General features: G+C 45.9%; 1 protein-coding gene across 1 annotated transcript in view; it reads left to right on the top strand.

Moving 5' to 3' along the window:
• Nucleotides 1-25,309, top strand: part of P2RX5 (purinergic receptor P2X 5) — a 185,376-nt gene that overhangs the window by 130,841 nt on the left and 29,226 nt on the right. Inside the window, exons 6-9 of the mRNA XM_075333149.1 lie at nucleotides 955-1,035; nucleotides 3,925-4,063; nucleotides 6,398-6,534; nucleotides 14,525-14,618. Coding sequence (XP_075189264.1) covers nucleotides 955-1,035; nucleotides 3,925-4,063; nucleotides 6,398-6,534; nucleotides 14,525-14,618 — 451 coding nt within the window. The remainder of the gene's footprint in view (nucleotides 1-954; nucleotides 1,036-3,924; nucleotides 4,064-6,397; nucleotides 6,535-14,524; nucleotides 14,619-25,309) is intronic.

Raw genomic sequence — 25,309 nt, 5'->3', positions numbered from 1 at the left:
AATATTACGCTGTTCTATTGATTCAATTAATGTAAATCATAGTATATAGAGAAACAAACATCAATACATTAAGCTAAAATGCCAAAACTTGTGTCAGTGTGCAAATATTTCTGGACTTAAATGTAGTTTATACTCAGAACAAAACACTGATACCTCAGTGTTACAACAGAACTTGTCAAAGATTCATAATTCTGCTAATACTACAGCTCTGCTCACCAGAACTGTCACAGAAAGAGGAGAGCTCATCCTGCCAGGAACTAGGAAGTGAGGAGACTGCATTACTCTGAGCTGCTCAAGAGACAACTGAAGAATAAAGGCCCTGTCACACACCGAGATAAATCCGCGGCAGATCTGTGGTTGCAGTGAAATTGTGGACAATCAGTGCCAGGTTTGTGGCTGTGTACAAATGGAACAATCTGTCCATGATTTCACTGCAACCACAGATCTGCCAAAGATTTATCTCTGTGTGTGACGGGGCCTTTACCCTATAAGTCTTCACTATAACTCTCCTATTTTTTTTTTAGAAAAGAGGACCTTTTACAGAATCATTTCAAAAGCAATAGAGTCACAAATTTTAGCCTTCTTTCTAATTAATTAAAATAATGAACTACATGGGCAATTTTTTTGTACAGAATAGCAATACGATACTCAATGTCCACTGCTGATCTAGGTATCTGTTACTGCAGACACATACATTTCCAAGTTGTCTGGCCAATACATATAGATCTGTGAATGTCATGAATCTATAGAGACACCAAACATAGATTTGCTGAGTAAATGGATTTTATGTTTAGGAAAAAATTAAACCCCCTTAGCCATGAAAGTCCAGAGAAAACAAGTGTCAGTATTGCTTTTAGTGAGTGTGCATTGAAATAATGGAAATGTTTATGTTATTAGACTATTTTGCTGATTTGTATATACTGGTATACAATAACCTTGTTTGATCTTTTTTAGAATTCCACTATTAGGAAAAGTCGAAGACTTCACAGTCTATATTAAAAACTCCATACGTTTTCCAAAGTTCAATTTTTCAAAGTAAGTGTCAGTAAATGATATGTTACATGATTGTATTGTTGCCGAAAAATAACAGACACTTTACAAATTAACTATTAATAAATAAACACTTTAGCTTTGAAAGTGTTTTTAGTTCTTGCTACTACAGTGATATTTTCTTTGATATTGCAACGAGTATAAAATATATATATATATATATATATATATATATATATATATATACTGTATTGTCCATGGATGGCTCAAAATCTGGTCCACAGATCAACTCGGTTGGTGCACTCTATTAAATCAAATTATCGCTCTTTGCCCCGAAGTTAGAATTAGTATAGATTCTTGTCACTATATTGTTATTTTTTTTTATATACATATATATATATATATATATATATATATATATATATATATATATATATATATATATACTAACAATATAGTGACAATATCTATACTAATTCTAACTTCAGGGCAAAGAGCGATAATTTGATTTAATAGAGTGCATCAACCGCATTGATCTGTGGACCAGATTTTGAGCCATCCGTGGACAATAACCCCAATTTCTACCCATTATGTGACTGTTTCCTCAATCATTTTCTCCTCTGCAGCCTCTGTTTCTTGTTCAGTTGTCTCTGAGCTGCTGGGTGGGAACTACCATGTTTCCCTAAAAATAAGACAGTGTTATATATTTTTTGTCTTTGTCTCAAAAAATGCGCATGGGCTTATGTTCGCGGAAGGGCTTAGTTTGGGGGAAAACATGGGTTGGGGGTATGTTTACCCATCATAAAAGGCACACCCCCAAAAGGATCATATTTACCAGACCCCGGACATCTGCGTTGCACCCAGGTCCTTAGCACCTGCTCTCTGCAGGTTCTTGTTTTCTCCACAGTAGTCCTCCCCTGATTCCAACTGGCAGGCACTCACACACACACACATATCACACACACACACATCACACACACACACACACATACATACACATCTGGTGATACCACACTGCTTCCAGCAGATAGAGGCACTGGGATGCTGTGAGCATCGATGCGTTCCACCACAGGTCCTCACCATCACAGCGTCCCAGGTCCCCCTGTCTGCTGGGAACAATGCGGTATCACCGGATGTGTGTATGTGTGTGCACATGCCCACCGGCTTGAAGCAGGGTAGGTCCTTTTGCTCCACAGAGTCCTAGATTACTAGAGCAGTACGGTATCACCGGATGTGTGTGTGAGTGGTGTGTGTGTGCATGTATGTGTGGCGCCCTGGACAAGCCGGGACGTCACAAGCACTACACCAACACACCTCACACCCCCGGTCAGGCACACCAAAGTCAAACAAAAACCCTTGTTGCCTCCCTCCAGGGGCTGATGTCCACACCAGGGGGCGGGCCAGGCAGTTGGTCCCGCCCACCGAGGAGTTCACAGTCCTGGAGGCGGGAAAAGCAGTGGAGTTTCAGATGAGTTAGGAGAGGAGTGGAGTGAGGAAGGAAAGTGTTAAAAGAGCAGTCTGAAGTTGGTCCGGGTGTGCGGCCCGGACAGTACAGCAAGGTTGGCAGACGGTGGTGACCGTCTGCAGGAGAGGCCTATTGGAGCTAACCGTAAGGACCGTGGACGGGCGGTGGCCCGGCGGTACCGGACCGGTACGCAAAGAGAAGCCAGCACCAACCGGCAGGGCTTACGGACCCCGACAAGGCTAGGAGTCGCCGCTGAAATTCTCAAATCCGTTAGCGAAGGGAACTTCCGGGGTTTCCCAGCAACCAAGTCCCGATAGAAGGCAACAGTCCAACCGAGAGAGGGAAACACAGTCACCACCAAGGCTACAGTTCCCAGGGCCAGAGCCTGCGGGCAAAAGGAGTTCCTTCAGCAACCTTCAAGCTGGGGAGCGGGTTACCGGTGGGAACCCATTGGCACCGTTTACACTACACAGGTGCAGGGAAAGGCAGTCACCATCAACCTGCCGGGAGGAGAAACACCGCAGCCGTCTGTGGGACCCGTCCATCCAGCCGTTTGTTTTACCGGAGACGTTGTGTACATCATTGGCTGAGTGAGTACCACCGTGCCGTGCGGCACAGCGCTGCCCCCGCGACCCTGCACCTCACCAGGCCCCGTAACCCGCCTGCCATCCATCCATACCCCTCACCGGGCCCCGGGACAACCAAACCCCCTACCCATGGAGGGAAGAACCAACATCCAAGCTTCTCCCTGTCATCGCTCCCGGGATCCCCGTCCAGAGCAGCGGTGGTGTCACAACCTCCCCACAACCGTGGGTGGCGTCACGGACAACAAATCCCCAAAAACCATCCCCCTTTTCACTCACGGGTGAGGAACGCCGCTCGAGTCCCCGGGATCCGGCCCACCGCTCGAGCCACCACCGAGCAGCAGCAGCAGCAGCCGGACCCGAGCAGTGGGAGAGCGCAGCGTCCCCTCCTCCGCCCGCGACATATGCATTCTTTCTTTTGGGGGTGTCGGCTTTCTAAAATGAAGTGTCCTGCAGTATCTTTAACTTTTTTTTACCCGCATGGACACTTAATTATTGAACCGCAACTAAAGCTTATTTTCAGAATAGGGCTTTAAGCTTTACTCCGAAAAGGCCAAAAATTCCTGCTAGGGCTTATTCTTGGGAAAACACAGTAGTTAAAAATATTTCTCCCATACACAGTACACAGAGACATGGGGGAATCCTGCTCACCTATTTTTTTTGTAGCCAATGTTCAAAATCAGCAGCTACAGTAAGGGGGGCATTATGATGATGATTATTATTATTAGATAATTATCACAGTCATTTCAAAAAACATTGCATAAAAAAGTAGTACAAAGGAATATAAAATGCTTTTTTAGATCAACTAAACTCTTAAAAACGCAGTTTGTGAAACTAGCCGAATATGTTTCCCTTTTAATGTCCTGTCTATATTCTCTCTCATAGAAGTAACATTCTGAACACAGAAGACGACTCATTTCTCAAGACCTGTCGATTCAGTGAAGAAAATCACTACTGTCCAATCTTTTACTTGGGCAAAATTGTGTCGTGGTCTGGAAATAACTTTCAGGATATAGCAATGGATGTAAGTTACATAAGTATGTATATCGTCATAGAAGAAAATATGTACTATTCAGCAGGATCGACAGACCTCCAAACACACTGACAGATTCCATTGACCCTAGTCAGTATTGATAAACGGCTTTCATGACCATAACCTTTTCCAAAGGTATCTTTATGGGCATCGCAGCCCTCTAAACACTGACCCCCAGTCAGACGAAGCAAACCCTCTCTTCTCCCAGTGCACAGTGTAGCCGTGTCTGATAGCAGTGACATGGGTCAGCCCTGCACCTTTAGTTCTGTTTGTGTGCCAGCCCAACAGCATCACTTGCTATCAAACAAGGTCGCACAGTGCTCACTGAAACCTCTATGTAAACGTTACAGGAGACATGGGGCTACAGTATACAGATACATCAGAGGAGGGGCTGGAGGCAAATACATCACAGGGGAGGCTGAGGCAACTTAATTACAAGGTATTGTAATCAACTGAATTGGGCTGCAATACCAGACACAGCCATAGAAAAGGGTGGCACTGCTGGCTGGCACTTATTTTCTGTTTTTTAATAATTTTCTTTCACCAAGAAGTAAAGGTTGTGAAATTATGGAAATTAGAGCATCTATAGACATGTTAATGATATCTAAATTCTGAAAATATGAAAACATTTTCAATATATCTCAGTTTATTCAGTATTAAGTATGAGCGCCACATGCAGAAATCCACGCACTTACATGTCTCGGCTCCTATAACTGAGGTTATTAATGGTCGTTTGAGAAATGTTCTGTCACTGAATGCACTTGGGCAGATCATCAAGGTCCTCCGCTGACAGCTCCCTTTGTAATTGCAAGCCAATAACAGATGTGTTTGATGGGAGACTAGTTTGAAGGTCACTGCAGGTCATGATAACTCATTTAGGGCACGCAGGTTGCTCAAAGTAGCATGTACAATATGTGGCCTGGCGTTGTCGTATTGAAAAATGGCTCCTGGGACACTTTGTGTCGATAGTACTGGTTCCACCAGCAAATACCACTGGTTTCACCAGCAAATAAATGTAATGCCGAGCTGTTAGTGTACTTAGAGTGAGGACTAGAGGGTCCTTCTGAAAATACATTATGCCACCCCACATAATCCCAGGAGTAGGACCAGTTCGACGTTCCCTTTTGAAGGCCTATTTATGATGTTGCCCACATTGTCACTAGATTGAGAGCGGAGGCTGAAATGGAGCAATAGATGCTAGATTAGAGGTCTATATTCTTCAACAATGAGTCTAATATCTTGTACACAATGATATCCAGAGATTGGCCTGGAGACCACTTAGATAATGCAATAAAGAGGCCTTCAGGAGGGAATGTTGTCATGCATGTGACTAGCAGGGTTTACCTAATACCTTGTAAATCCCCACAAGATGTCACAACACACAGGAAACACAGGGGTCACAATACAACGGAGGTCTCTGCCGCTAGGTGGAGGGGACACCTCGCCTCAAGCTGTTTCCTGAGCTCCCTAGCGTCTTTATACAGGTTCTTGCAACCTGTCGCTGAGGTAGATACTTTAGGCCCTCAACTAGCCCTACACTCACCCTGGCTAGTGAGCAGGCCCATGAGATCACTAGTCTCGCGACTACAACACAGAAACAAAAGGGTATAAACAGGGGAAATAGACACGCAATGGAAAAATACCACAGGTTGCTTCAGTGCAGCAAACACCACTGCTGCACACAAGAAAAATTTCTTCCAGAGCAGGCTTCTTCCAAAGTGGACCAAATAGAACTGAGGGATTCAGTTTCTATCATAGGCATCATGTGATCAGATCACATGATTTATATAGGGAAGGGGAGTGATCCCAAAGAACCGCAGCTGAAATTGGAAGCTACAGCCAGCAGCAGACGGGAAAGGGTGCTTATCCCTTACAGCATCACAAGCAAGGAGATGTTATCAAATAAGAGTAGTGAACCTGCCAGTGGAAAGGCGCGGTGACCTTCTGACACCAGATTCATCCAGGGTCTCCCCTGAGCGAGATACACTCATGGCAAATGTTTTGTGATTTACAGAATTCTATAACTTTTCATTCTTGATGTTACAGTTTCAGTGTTCAGGAGTGAACATTATAAAATATTCACATTGCGGGTTAAGATGCAATATTTTATTCATAAATGTTATGGTGCCGCCTAGTGGGATTTTGAAGGGACAGCATGAACGCTGATTATGTACAGTATTTTTCATTATTATTGTGAAAATACTTAGTTTATATAAAATGTTATAGGAACAGAAAAGGGTAAGAAGTCAGTGGTGACCTGTGTCATATGAACATGGCAAAAAAGTGTAAAATATAACTTTATAACTATTGTACTTGTTTTCTCAGGGAGGGGTTATTGGCATTCAGATAGAATGGGACTGTAATCTTGACCGAGATGCTTCTGAATGCCATCCTCAATATTCATTTACTCGCTTGGATAATAAATTCACAGAGAAATCTGTTTCTTCAGGATACAATTTCAGGTATAAATTTCTAATTAAACTAGAACTGAATTTTCTTAACTACAGATATTTTCATTCTGATGATGAACTTGTCTCACTCCTTCAATGCTTGCCATTTAAAACCAAGTAATTTGTAGCTGACCAAGTCGTAAACTCTAGCTAATACATGGGTGTCTCAATCCAGTTCCTCTGCTCTATGTTGCCTAAAGCGGGCTTTACACACTACGATATTTCTAGCAATTGGTAGCGATATCGTACGCAAAAGTACCCACCCCCGTCGTGCATGCGATATCGTGTGATCACTGCCGCAGCGAACATTATCGCTAGGGCAGCATCACACGCACTTACCTTGTCGGCGGCGTCGCTGTGACTGCCGAACAATCCCTCCCTCAAGGGGGAGGTGCATTCGCCGTCATAGCGATGTCACTGCGACGTCACTAAGCGGCCGGCCAATCAAAGCGGAGGGGCAGAGATGAGCGGGACAAACATCCCGCCCACCTCCTTCCTTCCTCATTGCGGGCGGGACGCAGGTAAGGTGAGGTTCCTCGCTCCTGCGGTGTCACACATAGCAATGTGTGCTGCCGCAGGAACGACGAACAACATCTTTAAACAACCATTAACAATTTTTGGTTTTAGGACGACCTCTCCATGGTGAACGATTTTCACCACTTTGGAGGACGTTTAAGGTCGCTGGTAAGTCTTACACGTTGCAATACCGTTAATGACGCCGGATGTGCGTCACTAACGACGTGACCCTGATGATAAAACATTAACGATATCGTAGCGTGTAAAGCCCCCTTAAGGCTAGGTTCACACGCTGCATAAATGGAGCAGATTTTAACATGAGGATTTCTAAACTGCACCAAAGAAGTGTGTCTACGAAAAAGAAATTGACAAGCTATGGATTTAAAAATGCGACAAAACCTAATTTCCATGCAAATAAAAAACAGAAAAAAAGTGCAGCAAATAAATGAGATTAAAGGGGACTAACCGTCAAGATTTTGCAATATGAACTAAAGGCAGTGCCTTACAGGCAGTAAGATGCTGAATCCAGGCATACCTGTTGTAGAAAGATCCGATGCTTGGTTGCAGAAATATCTTTAATCAAAGTTGCAGAAATGCACTGCACTTTGATTGATCGGGTCCTCTCTTTAGGCTATGTTCACACACTGCGTTTTTTACCTGCGTTTTTGGTCCGTTTTTGCTGCAGAAATTTCTTGAGAAATTCTTGTAACCTTTCTGCAGACATTCCCCAGCAAAACCTATGGCAAAAAAAATTAGCTGTGCACACACTGCGTTTTTTTCTTAAGAAAATTCTTTCAGTAGATTTTCTTAAGAAAACGAATGAGCATGTCACTTCTTTTCTGCAGCTAACTGCGTTATTTCACTCCATTGACTGTAATGTAATCATGAAATAGCACAGGTATAACTCAGGTAGCAAGTGATGTGCGCTATTCCTGCGTTATACCTGCGTTATTCCCGCGTTATTTCGCGTTTTCAAGACATAGTGTACTTCCCTGCACTGCGTTTTGCAGGGAAGTGATGTCACTAGGACAGGAAGAGGAAGAAGAAGAGAAAAAAAAAGCGTGGGCTCCGCTGTGTTTTTACCTTCCAGCCGGGTAAACACACAGCGGCGGCCCGGTATTCTCAGGCTGGGGAGAGCGAGGGACAGGGTTAATGCCCCCTCCCCCTCCCGCAGCTGAGAATATCAGCCGCAGCTGCCCCAGGACTGTCGCATCCATTATGCGACAATCCCGGCGTGTTACCGGCTCCTCCAGATGCCGTGATGCTGGGGCCATCCAGGTAATATGGAGTTAACGGCAACTAATAGCTGCCGCTAAGTCCAAGATTAGTGATCGCAGCGTCTATGACACGAGGTCACTAATCTGAAAGTGAAAGTAAAGATACACTCACACACCGAAAAATCCTTTATTTTGAATAAAAGACAAAAAGCCCCTCTTTCTCCAGTGTATTAACCCCTCCCAGACACAGCTCCGACGTAATCCACAGCGATGTCCCCCGGCGCTTCCAGCACTGCTCCAGCCGCGTGTGACAGTTCTCCACGGGTCAGTGAGCGAGTGCTGAATGCAGCTCCTGAGCGTGGCTGCGGGTAACTACAGGACATTTCTCACGGCCGGTGATGTGAACACATTACCGGTCATGAGAAATGCAGTGTGTGGGGGGAAACATCATAAATAAAGCTGGAATATCTATCCCTCTATCATCTATCTATGTATCTATCTATCCATCCCTCTATCTATCTATCCAGCCCTCTATCTATCTATCCCTCTATCTATCTATCTATCTATCTATCTATCTATCCCTCTATCTATCTATATTATCTATCTATCTATCCATCCCTCTATCTATCTATCTATCTATCTATCTATCCATCCCTCTATCTATCTATCCAGCCCTCTATCTATCTATCCCTCTATCTATCTATCTATCTATCTATCTATCTATCTATCTATCTATCCCTCTATCTATCTATATTATCTATCTATCTATCCATCCCTCTATCTATCTATCTATCTATCTATCTATCTATCTATCTATCTATCTATCTATCTATCTATCTATCTATCCATCCCTCTATCTATCTATCCAGCCCTCTATCTATCTATCCCTCTATCTATCTATCTATCTATCTATCTATCCCTCTATCTATCTATATTATCTATCTATCTATCCATCCCTCTATCTATCTATCTATCTATCTATCCAGCCCTCTATCTATCTATCTATCTATCTATCTATCTATCTATCTATCTATCTATCTATCTATCTATCTATCCCTCTATCTATCTATATTATCTATCTATCTATCTATCTATCTATCTATCCATCCCTCTATCTATCTATCCAGCCCTTTATCTATCTATCCCTCTATCTATCTATCTATCTATCTATCCCTCTATCTATCTATATTATCTATCTATCTATCCATCCCTCTATCTATCTATCTATCTATCTATCTATCTATCCAGCCCTCTATCTATCTATCTATCTATCCCTCTATCTATCTATCTATCTATCTATCTATCTATCTATCTATCTATCTATCTATCCAGCCCTCTATCTATCTATCTATCTATCTATCTATCTATCTATCTATCTATCTATCTATCACTCTATCCATCTATCTATCTATCTATACCCCTAAATATCTATCTATTGTCTATCTATTATCTAGCTATCTATTATCTATCTATACCCCTAAATATCTATTATCTATCTATATCCCTCTATCTATTATCTATATCTATCCCTCTATACTCTATCTATTCCCCTAAATATCTATATCTATCTATCTATCATATATCTATCTCTGTATTATCTATTTTTTTTTTTTATTTTCAATGTGCTTTATTGCTGTAAAGGCATTAAAAAACGCAGGGACCAACATGAAAGAAAACGCACCAAAAACACACCAAAAACGCACCTGCGTTATTGGTGCGTTTTTTAACGCAGGTGCGCTAATCCTTCACTCTCAAGAAATTTCTTAAGAAATTTCTTTAGAAAAATCATTTTTCTAGTGTGAACATAGCCTTAAAGTCCTCCTCCAGGGTCCTCTATGACGTGCCCCCTTTTGTTTATTTGAATATCACACTGCGCCACCATTGATGTTGTTGGCGGCATTGACACAGTAGTTCTGTCTTCATTAAAAGGGTGCTGGAGTCCGCGGATGCACGAACCACTATCTCCGTCGCCATTTTATTGAAGACACTGCAGTGAAAATATGAGAGGCATCGGCCCATGAGCAGATTGTTTTTTCTTACTTCTCTGCATGCGCCCCTGCCGCCATAATCTTTACCGAAGTGTCTTCAATATAATGGTGCTTGAGATGGCAGTATGTTCATGTGCGGAGTCTGGTGCCATTTTAATGAAGATAGAATTACTGTGTGAATGTGCACGTGCTGCTGCAAACAGCAATGGCGGCGCGATATTCAAATAAAGAAAAGGTGCACGCAATAGAGGACAATGGAGGAGGACTTTGCAGTGAGAACCCAACCTATAAAGGTCTCCCCTTTGCACCCAACAATCAAAGTCCAGTGCATTTCTACAACTTTAATTAAAGATATTTCTGCAACCAATCATCAGATCTCTCAACAACAGATATGCCTGGATTCAGCATCTTACTTCCAGTATGGCACTGCCTTCACTTCATATCGCAAAAACCTGGTGGTTAATTCTCATGAAGGATTAATTAAAGGGAACCTGTCACCAGTTTTTTGAATATTAAACCAAAAGTGTCATCTTCTGCAGCTCCTGTGCTGCATTCTATGAAGGTGCACCTCATTGTTGACCCCCCTTGCAGACCCCAAGAAGAACGTTATAAAATCCCACCATGTTGTATGCTAATGAGCTGTGTTAGCCAGATGGGCGGGCTCTATTTCAGCTCCTGTCCCTCCTTGTCGCTTTTTTGCCGTCCTCCTTTCATGACTGACAAGGATGGTGCCGCCGTCATCATCCCACGCTGCTTTCCAAGTCTCACGCAGGCGCAGTTTTCTCTGCCCCTATCGTGGGCTGAGCATAAAATCAGTATACCTCGCGCCCGCTGGTGATGTATCTGTGCAGGCGCAAGACCATGGTCAGGTACGAGGATGACGCTGCTGTCATGCACAGCCCCGACCATGATTTTGCGCCTGCGCAAATACAGCACAGGCAGGCGCAAGATAAACTGTTTTTATGCTCGGCCCACGATAGGGGCAGAGAGAACTGCGCCTGCGCGAGACTTGGACAGCAGCATAGTATTGTAACGCCCCTGCAGCCGGGTCGTTACAGGGTATTGAATATTACCCCCATTTTTCCCAGGCAGGAGGAGTGGAGTCCACACACACACACATCACCCTGACAGGAAGGAGTTAATAGCTTTTCAGCATGTAGTTTGAGCCTCGTGACTCATCCTGTCTCCTAAATGAGCAGGTGGTTTCACACGGGCAGGTTCCCATGACAACCTAAAGCGAGTGGGGCCTGAGCAAGGAGTGAGTACAGTGCAGAGCAGACAGGAAGTTGGACAAAACAACAGAGGCTGTGACAGAGCACAGACCTCAGGGGAAACAGCTCCTGCTGAGGAGATGCGACGAGACCAGGGCTGATAACATCTAGAGGAAGGGGATGGAGCCGGGCACTGGGGATCTTAGAGAATGGTGTACCGGGTGCGTAAGCGGCGGACGCTACCGGGAAGAAAGAGACAGAGAGGCGGCGAGGCCCCCAAGATGCTTTATGCCACGGGGATGACACTAACGCTCACGAAAGAGAGAGACCCACAGATCACCTCACCGGACCCTTCCCCCTACCTGCCCGGGACTGACCAGAGGTTAGAGGCAGCAAGGACCAACACCCGGGTGCGATGTGGAACAGACTTTAAATAAGGAGAAGCTGGAACCCGCACTCCATGACTGGTGTGAGTAATGCTGCCGCCCTGTACCCCTGGTGTCCCTGAGGACTGTTGCCCTGGGTCTCACTAACCTCCCGGGGCTCCCCCGCTCCACCCATGGGGAGCAATTCCATCTGGCTGTCTGTAACACCTGCCCCGGAGAGAGACTGCGCAGCGGCGGCTGAACACCTGGCCGCATACCACGGGTGGCGCTGCTAGCACCCCCGTCCCCGTCCCATACCGTTTCCTGGGGGAGAGCTGCGGCAGAGGAGGCTGAAACCTCAGCGGCCGCTGCGACTGATGGCGCGCTCCCCAGGAACCCCGTCACCCTCCTTCCTCCCCCCTTGTCACACCAGATTGACTGTCAGACTTTCCCTTTATTGAAACCCGCCATGGTCACGGAAGCCAGGTCGGGCCACTCACAGCCTGACCCCGAATACTACCGGCCGGGTGACCATGCCATCCCTGCAGGCCCCGGCGCGGGCGTTTCAGGATGATGATGACGGCGGCGCCATCCTTGGCAATCGTGACAGGAGGACGGGGAACAAGGCGACATGGAGGGACAGGAGCTTAAATAGAGCCCGCCCAATTGGCCAACACAGCTCATTAGCATACAACACAATGGGATTTTATAAAGTTCTTTTTGGGGTCTGCAAGGGGGGTCAGCAACGAGGTGCACCTTCATAAAATGCAGCACAGGAGCTGCAGAAGGTGACACTTTTGGTTTAATAGTCAAAAAACTGGTGACAGGTTCCCTTTAAGCTTTTCTAATTTTTTTTTATTTTGCCCAACATGGAGGATTTTTCTTCATTCTGTAAAAAAATGAAGTGGCTCTCAAACACCAGCTATATTTTTCTGTCTTCAGCTGAAATGATATCAGAATATACTTGTGGCGCCCCTGAGGCTTCAGGCGCCACAGGGTACTGCACCTCTGTTAAGGTGTGGTACTTATCCTGGATCTAAGGAAGGTCGGTGCTGGTTCCACCAACATACACATACATAAACAGTGGGTCACCCTCCCCAATGGGGACCAGGCCAGGGTCGGGTCACAGAAGGGGGCCACCGTAGCTGTTGGGTTTACAGGATGCCACCACACTAGGGGCTCCCGATCCACTGGAACTAGAACTCAGGGTCAGGGAGAGGCAACCAGCATGGGGAGTTAGGTTCACACAGTGGGAAAAGCAGGTTGGCCTAGTGAGAGTAGTGAACCAGCCGGTGGCAACAGCTTGGAACACACAACACAACTACAAAGGAGAGAACAGCTACAGACGCCAAGCAGAGCAGACGTGCCACGAGGCAGCTCTGTGGGCCAAGGTTTTCAACACAGTCACTGGGGAAAAGAAGGCTGCTTCCACAGGACCGGCACTGTTGGGGTACAGAACCCTAGGGCAGGCATACTTCAAGTTGTCTACAAACTCTGCGGGAACAGACTAGAAAAGTCACCGGCCCTGTCCCACCGTTCCTGGAGCCAAATAGCATATAGGATCTGGGGCTGAGGTCTTCAACCAGCCCCACAGCGAAAACGTGCTATCAGCATACAGGACGGGACACTTTACTGACACTGGGATCCGATACTTAGCGCATCAAAGGAGGAAGGGCCCATAGGCTGACACACAAATTGTTATCAAATTTTGTCACTGCTGACACTTTTGTCACTGCTGACAAATTTTGTCACTGGTCTCCACAGTCACCAGACCTGAACCCAATCGGGATGGTTTGGGGTGAGCTGGACCGCAGAGTGAAGGCAAAAGGGCCAACAAGTGGTAAGCATCTCTGGGAACTCATTCAAGACTGTTGGAAGACCATTTCCGGTGACTACCTCTTAAAGCTCATCAAAAGAATGCAAAAAGAGTGAGCAAAGCAGTAATCAAAGCAAAAGGTGGCTTTGAAGAACCTAGAATATAAGACATATTTTCAGTTGTTTCACACTTTTTCGTTAAGTATTTCATTCCACATGTGTTAATTCATAGTTTTGATGCCTTCAATGTGAATCTACGATTTTCAGAGACATGCTTCGAGGTCGAGGCTTCCATCTGAAGCACTCAAAAATGTTTTCCAGATGAAAATGCCAACAGGACCATTGACTTTATTGTCTGTCTGAGGTGGAGACAAAAGTACAGTTGACCACCATTTGTGCCCACCTCCAAAAAGGTGAACACAGCCCAAACGGAGGCCACACAGACTCCAACCGCTTCATTAAAGTCAATGGCCAAATCTCGTTTTTCAGGGTTTCAGAATGAAATCCCAGTAGAGCCGCTGACGTATGGCAAAAATGCGTGAACATGGCACTAGTTTGAGGAAACGTGGCTGAAGGGACAGGTGTTCATCCAGGAGACTCTGTCCCTAAGAACTGCTGGTCTCCAGTTGATGTTATTGGTGTGAGGTAACTCATCCCTTTTGTTCCTTTTTCAGGTGGTTGGTAGTATACTAAAAGTATAGTCAGGGAAGCTAGTGTCTAATTAGTGCTCGGCAGAATCTTTGTGTGTTTTATAGAAAGACTTTAGATTAATTTTGTACACTAACAATAATTTTGCCTACAACTATGCAGCTAATCTTCCCCAATAAACTGTATAGTAGAGGTTTCTTTTGGTAACACCAAATTAACGACACTTGTCTTTCTCAATGAAGGTATGCAAAGTACTACCATGATGCTAATGGAACTGATTATAGGACATTGATAAAAGCCTATGGAATTCGCTTTGATATCATGGTGAATGGAAAGGTACCTGATTTCTAATATACAACAATAAATACAATACAAATAGTAGAATTGTTAGTTCATAGTACAGAATATTATTTCCAATAAAAGGATGCACGTGATTGAGGCGGACCATGAAGTTACTGCGGGGACTGTTGCTAAGAGGCAGTGGCGTAACTAGAGTTTGAGCCCTGGTACAAAATTTGGACCTGGGCCCTCTCCCGTTATGTTGATGTTGCTGTATGTATACATTTAGCATTCTAAATCCTTTAAAAACATACAAGTTGCCCCCCCCCACCCTGATCTAATGTCCCCCATCCTGGGCTCCTTCCTCGTAAATGTCCCCCATTCTGGCATATATGTCCCCCATCCTCGTATATATGTTACCCATTCTAGCCCACATCCTGGTGTATATATAACCCCATCCTGGTAATAATGTTCCCATCCTAATATATATGTCCCCATCCTGGGCCCTCTGGGTATATACTGTTCTCCTCCTGGTATCTGCTGTCCCCCTCCTTGCGCCTTCCTGGTGTATACTGTCCTCCTGCTGGGCCTCTCCTGGTATATACTGTCCCCCTCCTGGTATATACTGTTCCCTTCCTGGTATCTATGGTATCTACTGTCCTCCTCCTGGTATATATGTCCCCATCCTGGTAAATTTGTCTCCATTCTATCTAATGCAAAAAACAACAATATTGTACTCACTGTCCCTGGCTCCCACATTGCGCAGCATCCACCTGTGTAGCCAGCGCACAGTGACTGCAAGCTTTCATTAGTGTTGGTGCTATTGCAATGCATGACGTCATTGCCATGCACCACCTTTAGTCACAGGGACACAGATGAAAACAGCCAGCTTCTTTTTGGCCGGCAGCGTGTATCGTAGTACAGGGACCAGATGGGTCTCTGTACCCTGATGCATTTCAGCTGGATGTGCAGCCTCGGGCGCACATCCAGCTAAAGCAGGGGCTGAGGACAATGGGCCCCCTGCACTCTCTGGGTCCCGTCTCCGTTACGATCCCTGCAACCTTGATCATTACACCCCTGCTATGAGGTCTAGCTCTTATTGGATCCCTTTTACTGAAAAGAGAAAGCCACTGCTGAACTCTCTCCTCCCGAGGAACTGCTATAAATAAGTGAAGTGGCTCCAGGTTCACTGAAAAGATGTGAAGGAGAAGTAAATACCAATTTCATCTGTCAAGGGAGGCAAAAACATGCACTGAAATTCTATGATATTTGACTAAAAGAGTGGCAATTATTCTGAGCCTAAAATGATACAGATCAAATTCAGAAATGATTACATATTATATAACATTATAAATCAAGGAAAATCCTATTTAAGTGAAGGGGACTGCACTGCAGTACCAATCATGGCCACCCATATGGATGAGCCTTTGTACCCATATAAAGAGAATTAGGCACTAACTGGAGCAACATGGCTCCTACATCCTCAGTCAAATATTGATCACCTATTTTGAAGACAAGTAGTAGATAGACGGAAGGAACTGCAAACCTAAATGTATGTGGATAGGCTTCAAATAAGATTGGCAAACCGTCAGGACTCAGTCATGTGGCCTATGTCTCTGTGGTCGGTTTCATTCCCTGTTGAGCAACAGCCTGGTCAGTCTCTGTGCAAGTACTGATAGTTCTTTTATCTTTGCTTCTTCCTTTGGTTTGTGGTTAGTCAGGGGTTCTCACTTGCTTATTTTGTCTCTGTCCTATCACATCCCAGGTTCGGCTATTTTTGCTCTCCTTTCATCAGCCTTTTTTGCTGGTTATATTTCTACTAGAAGGTGGCCCGATTCTACGCATCGGGTATTCTAGAATTTACGTATTGTGTAGTTCATGTATGATTTTTGTTATATATATAGATGTTGTTGTGTGTAGTTACCAAGTGTTTGTGTAGGGCGCTGTACATGTTCTGAGTGTCGCGGGGGGTGAGAGCGTTGTTGTATGTGTGTTGCGTGTGTTGCGTTGTTTGTGGAGCGCTGTGTGTCTGTAGCGTTGTGTGTGTGTGTGTGTTGTGCGGTTTGTGTGGGTGTGGTGTGTTTTGGGGGGAGGTATGTTTTGAGCAATGTGTGTGTTGTGCAGTATGTGCGTATATTTGTGTGTGCAGCGTTGTCTGTGTGTGTGGGTGTCTGTGTAGGGCGTTGTTTGTGATTCCTAGTTTGTGTGTGTTGTGCAGTGCGCGTGTGTGTGTGTGTTGGGGGGAGGTGTGCACCTCCCATCGTGCTCCATCCCCCATGCTGCGCACCCCCCATCGTGCTGCATCCCCCATGCTGCGCACTCCCAAACGTGCTCCATCCGCCATGCTGCGCACTCCCAAACGTGGTCCATCCGCCATGCTGCGCACTCCCAAACGTGCTCCATCCGCCATACTGCGCACTCCCCATCGTGCTGCATCCCCCATGCTGCGCACTCCCAAACGTGCTCCATCCGCCATGCTGCGCACTCCCCATCGTGCTCTATCCGCCATGCTGCACACTCCCAAACGTGCTCCATCCGCCATGCTGCGCACTCCCAAACGTGCTCCATCCGCCATGCTGCGCACCCCCTATCATGCTCCATCCGCCATGCTGCGCACTCCCAAACGTGCTCCACCCGCCATGCTGCGCACTCCCAAACGTGCTCCATCCGCCATGCTGCGCACTCCCAAACGTGCTCCATCCGCCATGCTGCGCACTCCCAAACGTGGTCCATCCGCCATGCTGCGCACTCCCAAACGTGCTCCATCCGCCATGCTGCGCACTCCCAAACGTGCTCCATCCGCCATACTGCGCACTCCCCATCGTGCACCATCCGGCATGCTGCGCACTCCCAAACGTGCTCCATCCGCCATGCTGCGCACTCCCAAACGTGCTCCATCCGCCATGCTGCGCACTTCCAAACGTGCTCCATCCGCCATGCTGCGCACTCCCAAACGTGCTCCATCCGCCATGCTGCGCGCTCCCAAACGTGGTCCATCCGCCATGCTGCGCACTCCCAAACGTGCTCCATCCGCCATGCTGCGCACTCCGAAACGTGCTCCATCCGCCATACTGCGCACTCCCAAACGTGCTCCATCCGCCATACTGCGCACTCCCCATCGTGCACCATCCGGCATGCTGCGCACTCCCAAACATGCTCCATCCGTCATGCTGCGCACTCCCAAACGTGCTCCATCCGTCATGCTGCGCACTCCCAAACGTGCTCCATCCGCCATGCTGCGCACTCCCAAACGTGCTCCATCCGCCATGCTGCGCACCCCCCATCATGCTTAGGAGTGCGCAGCATGCCGGATGGTGCACGATGGGGAGTGCGCAGTATGGCGGATGGAGCACGTTTGGGAGTGCGCAGCATGGCGGATGGAGCACGTTTGGGAGTGCGCAGCATGGCGGATGGACCACGTTTGGGAGTGCGCAGCATGGCGGATGGACCACGTTTGGGAGTGCGCAGCATGGCGGATGGACCACGTTTGGGAGTGCGCAGCATGGGGGATGCAGCACGATGGGGAGTGCGCAGTATGGCGGATGGAGCACGTTTGCTCAGCCTCTCTCCTTCCAGCCTCCCTCAGCATCAGCCCCCCCCTCCCAGCCTTCCCCAAGATCAGCCTCTCTGCTCCCAGCCTCCTCCAGCACGCCGTGCTCCTCTGCCGACACTCACCCACACCCGATCGCATCCACTGACCCACACAACCGATCGCATCCACTCACCCACACAACCGATCGCATCCACTCACACACACAACCGATCGCATCCACTCACACACACAACCGATCGCATCCACTCACACACACACCCGATCGCATACACTCACACACACACCCGATCGCATACACTCACACACACACCCGATCGCATACACTCACACACACCCGATCGCATACACTCACACACACAGACACTGACGATATTGCACATACGCGCTGATACTCACAACATCCGGGGATATCACATGCTTCTGGCCATGTGATCCTCCCTCAGGTCCTGGAAGCTCACAGCACAATATCGCCGCCGAGAAGCAAGCGATATCCCAGGATGTTGTGAGTATGTGGATGCGATGTGATGTGTGTATGTGAGTGAGTGTGATCTGATTTGTGTGTGTGTGTGTGTGTGCTGTTATGTTATGTATGTTCTGCAGCTGCAGGACCTTGATGTGTGGATGCGATGTGATGTGTGTGTGAGTGTGAGCCGGTGTACACTGGTAACTATGATACACATCGGGTAACTAAGGGACCTTAGTTACCCGATGTGTATAATGGTTACCAGCTTTCACGGCCTCCGTTAAGATCCCAGCATCGCAAGGTTATGTCTGGCGCTGCCGGGATCCTGACGGAGCCGGTGTAGAAGCAAGCGATATCCCAGGATGTTGTGAGTGTGTGGATGTGATGTGTGAGAGTGAGTGTGAGAGTGAGTGTGATCTGATGTGTGTGTACTCACCTGGGAATCGGAGCCCCGTGTCAGTTGGGCCACAGCGAGCGTGCATTGCGTGAGGGGGGCGGGGCCTGCAGAGAGCCGGGGCGAGAGGCCAATCCGTGTGGGGGGGCGGGGCCATGGCGAGCCCAGCGGCCAATCAGCTTTGTGTCACCGTAAGGACACAATTTCGGAGCATGACAGACAGACAGACAGACAGACAGAATAAGGCAATTATATATATAGATGTGGATTTCTGCTACGGCTGCTTTCACACATCCGGTTTTTGCCGTGTGGCACAATAGGCGCTCTGCAGAAAAAACGCAACCGGTTCTTTTTGCCGCCGGTTGCGTTTTTTCCCACATAGACTTGCATTAGCACCGTATTGTGCCGCATGGCCTTGCGTTGCGTCTGGTTTTTGCCAGATGCGGCATATTTAGCCCATGCGGCAGCCGGATGGAACGTTGTCTGGCACGTTTTTTCATGCGGCGAACAAACCGCATCATGCTGGATCCGGCGCGATTCACAATGCAAGCCTATGGATGCCGGATGCGGCGTCCTGCGGCAAAAACCGCATCCGGACGCCGGATACGTTTTTTTACACTGCGCATGCTCAGTATCAAGCCGCATCCATCAAAAAACGGACGGGCTGCATGGAAAAACTTATGCAACGGATCCGTTTTTTTCGCCGCATCCGTTGCATAGGTTTTTTAGCCGGATTGTGCCGCTCAGCACAAACCGGATGTGTGAAAGCAGCCTAAGGAGTTCCAGCCCTGCAGCTAAGGATTTTGCTTGTTAGGCAGGGATCAGTGTTGTATTTGCTCTGTGTATTTATGATTTGCCTTCCCTACCTCTTTCTTCTGTTTTCTGCTAGGTTTGTAGGAAGTTCCCCTTGCTTGCATTTATTATTTCTACTTTTTCCACTTGTGCATGTGTTTTATGTTTGCTCACTTTGCTTTCCATGTATGATTCTGTGAACACATTTTTAGCACTGTGTCTTGACCTTTTCTTGTGTGCACTTCTCTGTATGGTTATTGTTGTTTTCTGTTACACCTTGCTTATAGTTGAGGAAAATGCCAGAAGGGTCGGTGCCTGTATGAGGCCGCTTGATCTATCATCACCTCGACTCCCTCTTGAGCATTATATTAATGTTTATTTGGTTACTGGTGCCATTTATACACCTTTACTCCTCTGTTTTGCATATATTAATTTTTGCTGTATGGCACAGAACCCCTTGGAATCTGTAGTGCCGGTCCTATTTCTCTCTCCCGTGCTGTTCTGTGCCGCCTCTTGGCCCTGTTGATTTCAGTTGTGCAGTGTGATTCTGTGCACAAAACAAGCTAATGCTGCCTGGCATGCAAGCTGCTAAAGAGAGAGTGGAGGGAATGATAGATCAAGCCTCTACATCAGACACACGGACCTGTCCTGGAGACGTCGCTCCCTCCTTCCAAATATATTTGAACACAGTAGCGGTGGGACTTGGGCAGAGGAACACCCATCATTCCCAGCCCCGACATGAAGCAGCATGATGAAGTCAGCACGTTGCTGATGTCATCACACTGCTGCTGGTGCTGCAGACACATGTTGGGCATCGCTAAGTGCTTCATGGAGGAGCCAAAGATTTAAATGTTTTATCAATGTTAATTAGTGGGGAGCAGGTCAAGGCATATAATGGGGGAACAATTGGGAAAGGGAACATAGTTTTGTGAGAGGCAGTAAGTGGGTTAATTTATTTAGTGGAGCAGTGTGTGTGTGAAAGGGGGGAAATTTTTGAGAGGGGCAGCATAGGGGGGATATTTTGCAGAGGGGCAGCGTGGAGGAATATTTTGGTAAGGGCCGTCATGGGGGTAATATTATGAAAAGGAGCAGTGTGTGGAGATATTTTGGAGAAAGGTAACGTGGGGGGAATACTATCAACAGTGGCGGTTTTGTGGGATATTTTGTAGAGGGGCAGTGTGGGGGGACATTATGGAGATGGACAACGAAGGGAAAATATTTTGCATAAGGGCAGTATGGGGTGATATTTTGCAGAGGAGCAGTGTGAGGGGAAAATAATTTGAAGAAGGGCAATGTGTGTGCATGGGGATATCACGTCACAGGGCTGCCGATGGTGACAGGGAATGGTGGGGATTCCCGCAGCGACCATTTAAATCGTGCTGTCAAACTTTAACAGTAAAGGGAGGCGACTGAAGATAAGGGTGGCATAGTTTTAACACAATCTCATAGTGGTGATAACTGTAACTGTTTAATTTCATTAGGGATTTGTTGTCTGTGTTTGTCTGGGGTACTGTGAAAAAGCAAAAAAAAAAAAGTGTGTCTAGTGATTTAGTCAGTAGTATTAGCCACACCTGTTTCTAGAAGCTTCTAGCAGCTTCTAGTAGTCCTTGTAGAACTATATAAACCAGCCAGAGCTAGCGAGGTGCTGAGAGTGCGAGGTACTGAAGTAAAGGGAGGCGACTGAAGATAAGTGTGGCATAGTTTTAACACAATCTCATAGTGGTGATAACTGTAGCTGTTTAAGAAGAGAAGAGTCGCCGTAAGCTGATCGATTGCTGGGACTTGCCGGGTCTCGCTGTTTGAGGACATCGCAAGACCGCGCGCCGTCAGACTTTCGCCTGTCATACGCTACATCAGCATTATGGAAGAGAAGAAAATCCACATGGTCACCTGCAACACATGCTACATGTTTACGGATCTGCCGCACAAGAAATTCAACTTCACCTGTCAAAAGTGCAAACTTGTTGCCCTCTTAGAGGAAAAGGTGCGGGGACTGGAAGAAAGAATAGCAACTTTGAAGCTAATTAAAGAACATGAGGACTTCTTGGACGAGGCAGAAGCAACAATTCAGGATATGGAAAGTGAGAAAAGCTTCAGAACACATACAGAGGCTGAAAAGTGGACACATGTGACCAAAAGAAGCCAGCGGATCAAGTGGTCGGCACCACCCACACAGCTTAGCAACCAATGTGAAGCCCTCATGCTGGAGAACGAAAATGGCACAGCTCAGGATGATACTACTTCTCTACAGGAGAAGACACAGTATCATCAAAAGAAGTTACTTTGTCAACAAAAGCAGAAACAAAAGACACTCAAAAGCACTCAGGAGCAACAAGCAGTGCGTCCAGAAAGAAAAGAAGAGTGGTAGTTATGGGCGACTCACTACTAAGAGGCACGGAGGCAACTATCTGCAGGCCGGACATAACCGCACGAGAAGTATGCTGCCTCCCTGGAGCAAAAATCAAGGATGTGGCCAACAGGATACCAACTATCCTCGGATCCAAGGACGAATACCCGTTCCTATTGATACATGTAGGAACAAACAACACGGCAAGAAATGATCTGCCAACTATTTGTGAAGACTTTGAAATTCTGGGGAAGAAAATAAAGGAACGGAACGTACAGGTTGTTTTCTCATCAATCCTCCCAGTCGATGGCCATGGTGTCAGAAGATGGAATAGGATACTAGATTTGAACAACTGGCTACGACGGTGGTGCAGGCAGCAAGGATTTGGATTCTTAGACCATGGAGTGAATTACCTCTACGATGGACTTCTCGCAAGAGACGGGATACACCTCACAAAACCTGGGAAACACACGTTCGCCAGAAGGCTTGCCACACTCATCAGGAGGGCTTTAAACTAGAAGAAGAGGGGATGGGAGAAAAAACAGCAGACAAGAACATGCAGCAGAAGGACAAACTAATCAAGGATACTAGATGCCGTAAAGAGGACCCAAGACAGGGTACTAAGAAGGAAGGTGAGAAAAGGGGAGCAAAACTTCTTTCCTGCATGCTGACCAATGCAAGAAGCCTCACCAATAAGATGGAGGAACTGGAGCTGGTAATGTATGAGGAAAAATACGACATAGTAGGAATAACTGAGACATGGTTAGATGATAGTTATGACTGGGCGGCTAACCTGCAAGGATATGAATTGTTTAGGAGGGATCGTAAAAAAAGGAAAGGGGGTGGAGTCTGTCTATATATAAAGTCCAGTTTAAAGCCCAGACTAAGAGAAGATATTCAAGAGGGAAATGAAGAGGTGGAGTCTCTATGGGTGGAGATACAATGATGGAAAACTAATAAAATCCTCATAGGGGTTTGTTATAAGCCACCAAATATAACAGAAACCATTGAAAATGTATTATTGAAACAAATAGACAAAGCAGCAAATCACAATGAGGTGATTATTATGGGGGACTTCAATTACCCCGATATAGACTGGGAAACTGAAACCTGTGTATCTCAGAAAGGAAACCGGTTTCTGTCAGTAACTAAGGATAATTATCTGTCCCAACTTGTGCCGGGCCCAACTAGAGGGGAAGCCCTTCTGGACTTAATTTTAAGCAACAGGCCAGATAGAATAACAGACGTACGAGTGGATGGGCACCTAGGGAATAGTGACCACAATATAATACAATTCCACTTGTCCTTTAGTAAGGTGCCTTGGAGGGGGGTTACAAAAACGCTGAATTTCAGGAAAGCAAAGTTTGATCAACTTAGAGAAGACCTTCGCCAAATTGATTGGGACAATGTCCTCAAAAATGGGAGCACAGAAAATAAGTGGGAAATTTTTAAATCGGTATTAAACACCCACTGCGAGCTAGCCATACCATACAGAAATAAAAGGGCTAGGAACAGGAGAAAACCAATGTGGCTTAATAAGGATGTAAAAGGGGCAATGAATAATAAGAAAAAGGCATTTAAAAAGCTAAAACAAGAAGGCAGCGAGGAAGCATTAAAAATATATAGAGAAAAAAATAAAATGTGTAAAAAACAAATATATTTAGCAAAAGTAGAAACTGAGAGACTCATTGCTAAGGAAAGCAAAACAAATCCCAAACTATTCTTTAATTATATAAACAGAAAAAAGATTAAAATTGATGGTGTTGGCCCTTTAAAGAATAATGAGGGTAAAATCATAGAAAGCGATGTGGGAAAAGCAAATGTTTTAAATACTTTTTTCTCAACTGTGTTCACACAGGAAAAGCATATGCCAGGGGAAATGCAGAGTGATCATGTAAATGCCCCATTAAGTATGACCTGCCTAACCCAGGAAGAAGTGCAGAACCGACTTAGTAACATTAAAATTGACAAATCACCAGGCCCTGATGGCATTCACCCTCGGGTATTAAGGGAGTTAAGTAATGTGATAGACAGGCCTCTATTCCTTTTATTTAAAGACTCTATAGAAACTGGGTCTGTTCCACTGGATTGGCGGCTAGCAAATGTGGTACCAATATTCAAAAAAGGGTGCAAAAGGGAACCTGGAAACTATAGGCCGGTAAGCTTAACATCTGTTGTGGGTAAAATGTTTGAAGGGTTTTTAAGGGATACTATTATGGAATGTCTCAATGTTAATAACTGTTTAACTCCATATCAACATGGATTTATGAAGGATCGCTCCTGTCAAACTAACCTGATCAGCTTCTATGAGGATGTAAGCTCTCACATGGACCGAGGAGAATCATTGGATGTCATTTATCTCGACTTCGGTAAAGCATTTGACACTGTCCCACATAAAAGACTGCTAAGTAAAATGAGAAAGCTTGGGCTCGGGGAAAATGTGTGTAGATGGGTAGGTAGCTGGCTTAGTGGTAGAAAACAAAGAGTGGTTATTAATGGTGCATACTCAGATTGGGCCAGGGTTACTAGTGGGGTTCCACAGGGGTCTGTATTGGGCCCCCTACTATTTAATATATTTATTAATGATCTGGTGGATGGTTTACAGAGTAAAATATCAGTATTTGCAGATGATACAAAACTATGTAAGGTAGTTAACACAAAGGAGGACAGTTTGCAACTACAGATGGACTTGAGTAAATTGGAGAATTGGGCTGAAAAATGGCAAATGAGGTTTAACACAGATAAGTGTAAGGTTATGCACATGGGAAGGAGAAACAGATGCTACGATTACTTACTAAATGGGAAACTGCTGGGGAAATCAGACATGGAAAAAGACTTAGGCATCTTAGTGAATAAGAATCTAAATTGGAGTGCCCAGTGTCAGGCAGCAGCCACCAAAGCAAATAGGGTGATGGGATGCATTAGAAGAGGTCTGGGGGCACGAGATGAAAACATCATTCTCCCTCTGTACAAATCACTAGTCAGACCACACTTGGAGTGCAATTTTGGGCGCCGGTGCTGAAGAAAGACATTACTGAACTTGAAAGGGTTCAGAGGCGGGCTACTAAAATAATAAATGGAATGGGTGCATTACAATACACGGAAAGGTTATCAAAATTAGGTCTATTTACTCAGAAAAAGAGAAGACTTAGGGGAGACCTAATAAATATGTACAAATATATCAGAGGGCCATATAGAG

Source organism: Anomaloglossus baeobatrachus, chromosome 2, assembly GCF_048569485.1.
Source record: "Anomaloglossus baeobatrachus isolate aAnoBae1 chromosome 2, aAnoBae1.hap1, whole genome shotgun sequence".
In the NCBI taxonomy this organism is placed as follows: domain Eukaryota; kingdom Metazoa; phylum Chordata; class Amphibia; order Anura; family Aromobatidae; genus Anomaloglossus; species Anomaloglossus baeobatrachus.
This window is presented reverse-complemented; position numbering and strand designations above follow the sequence as displayed.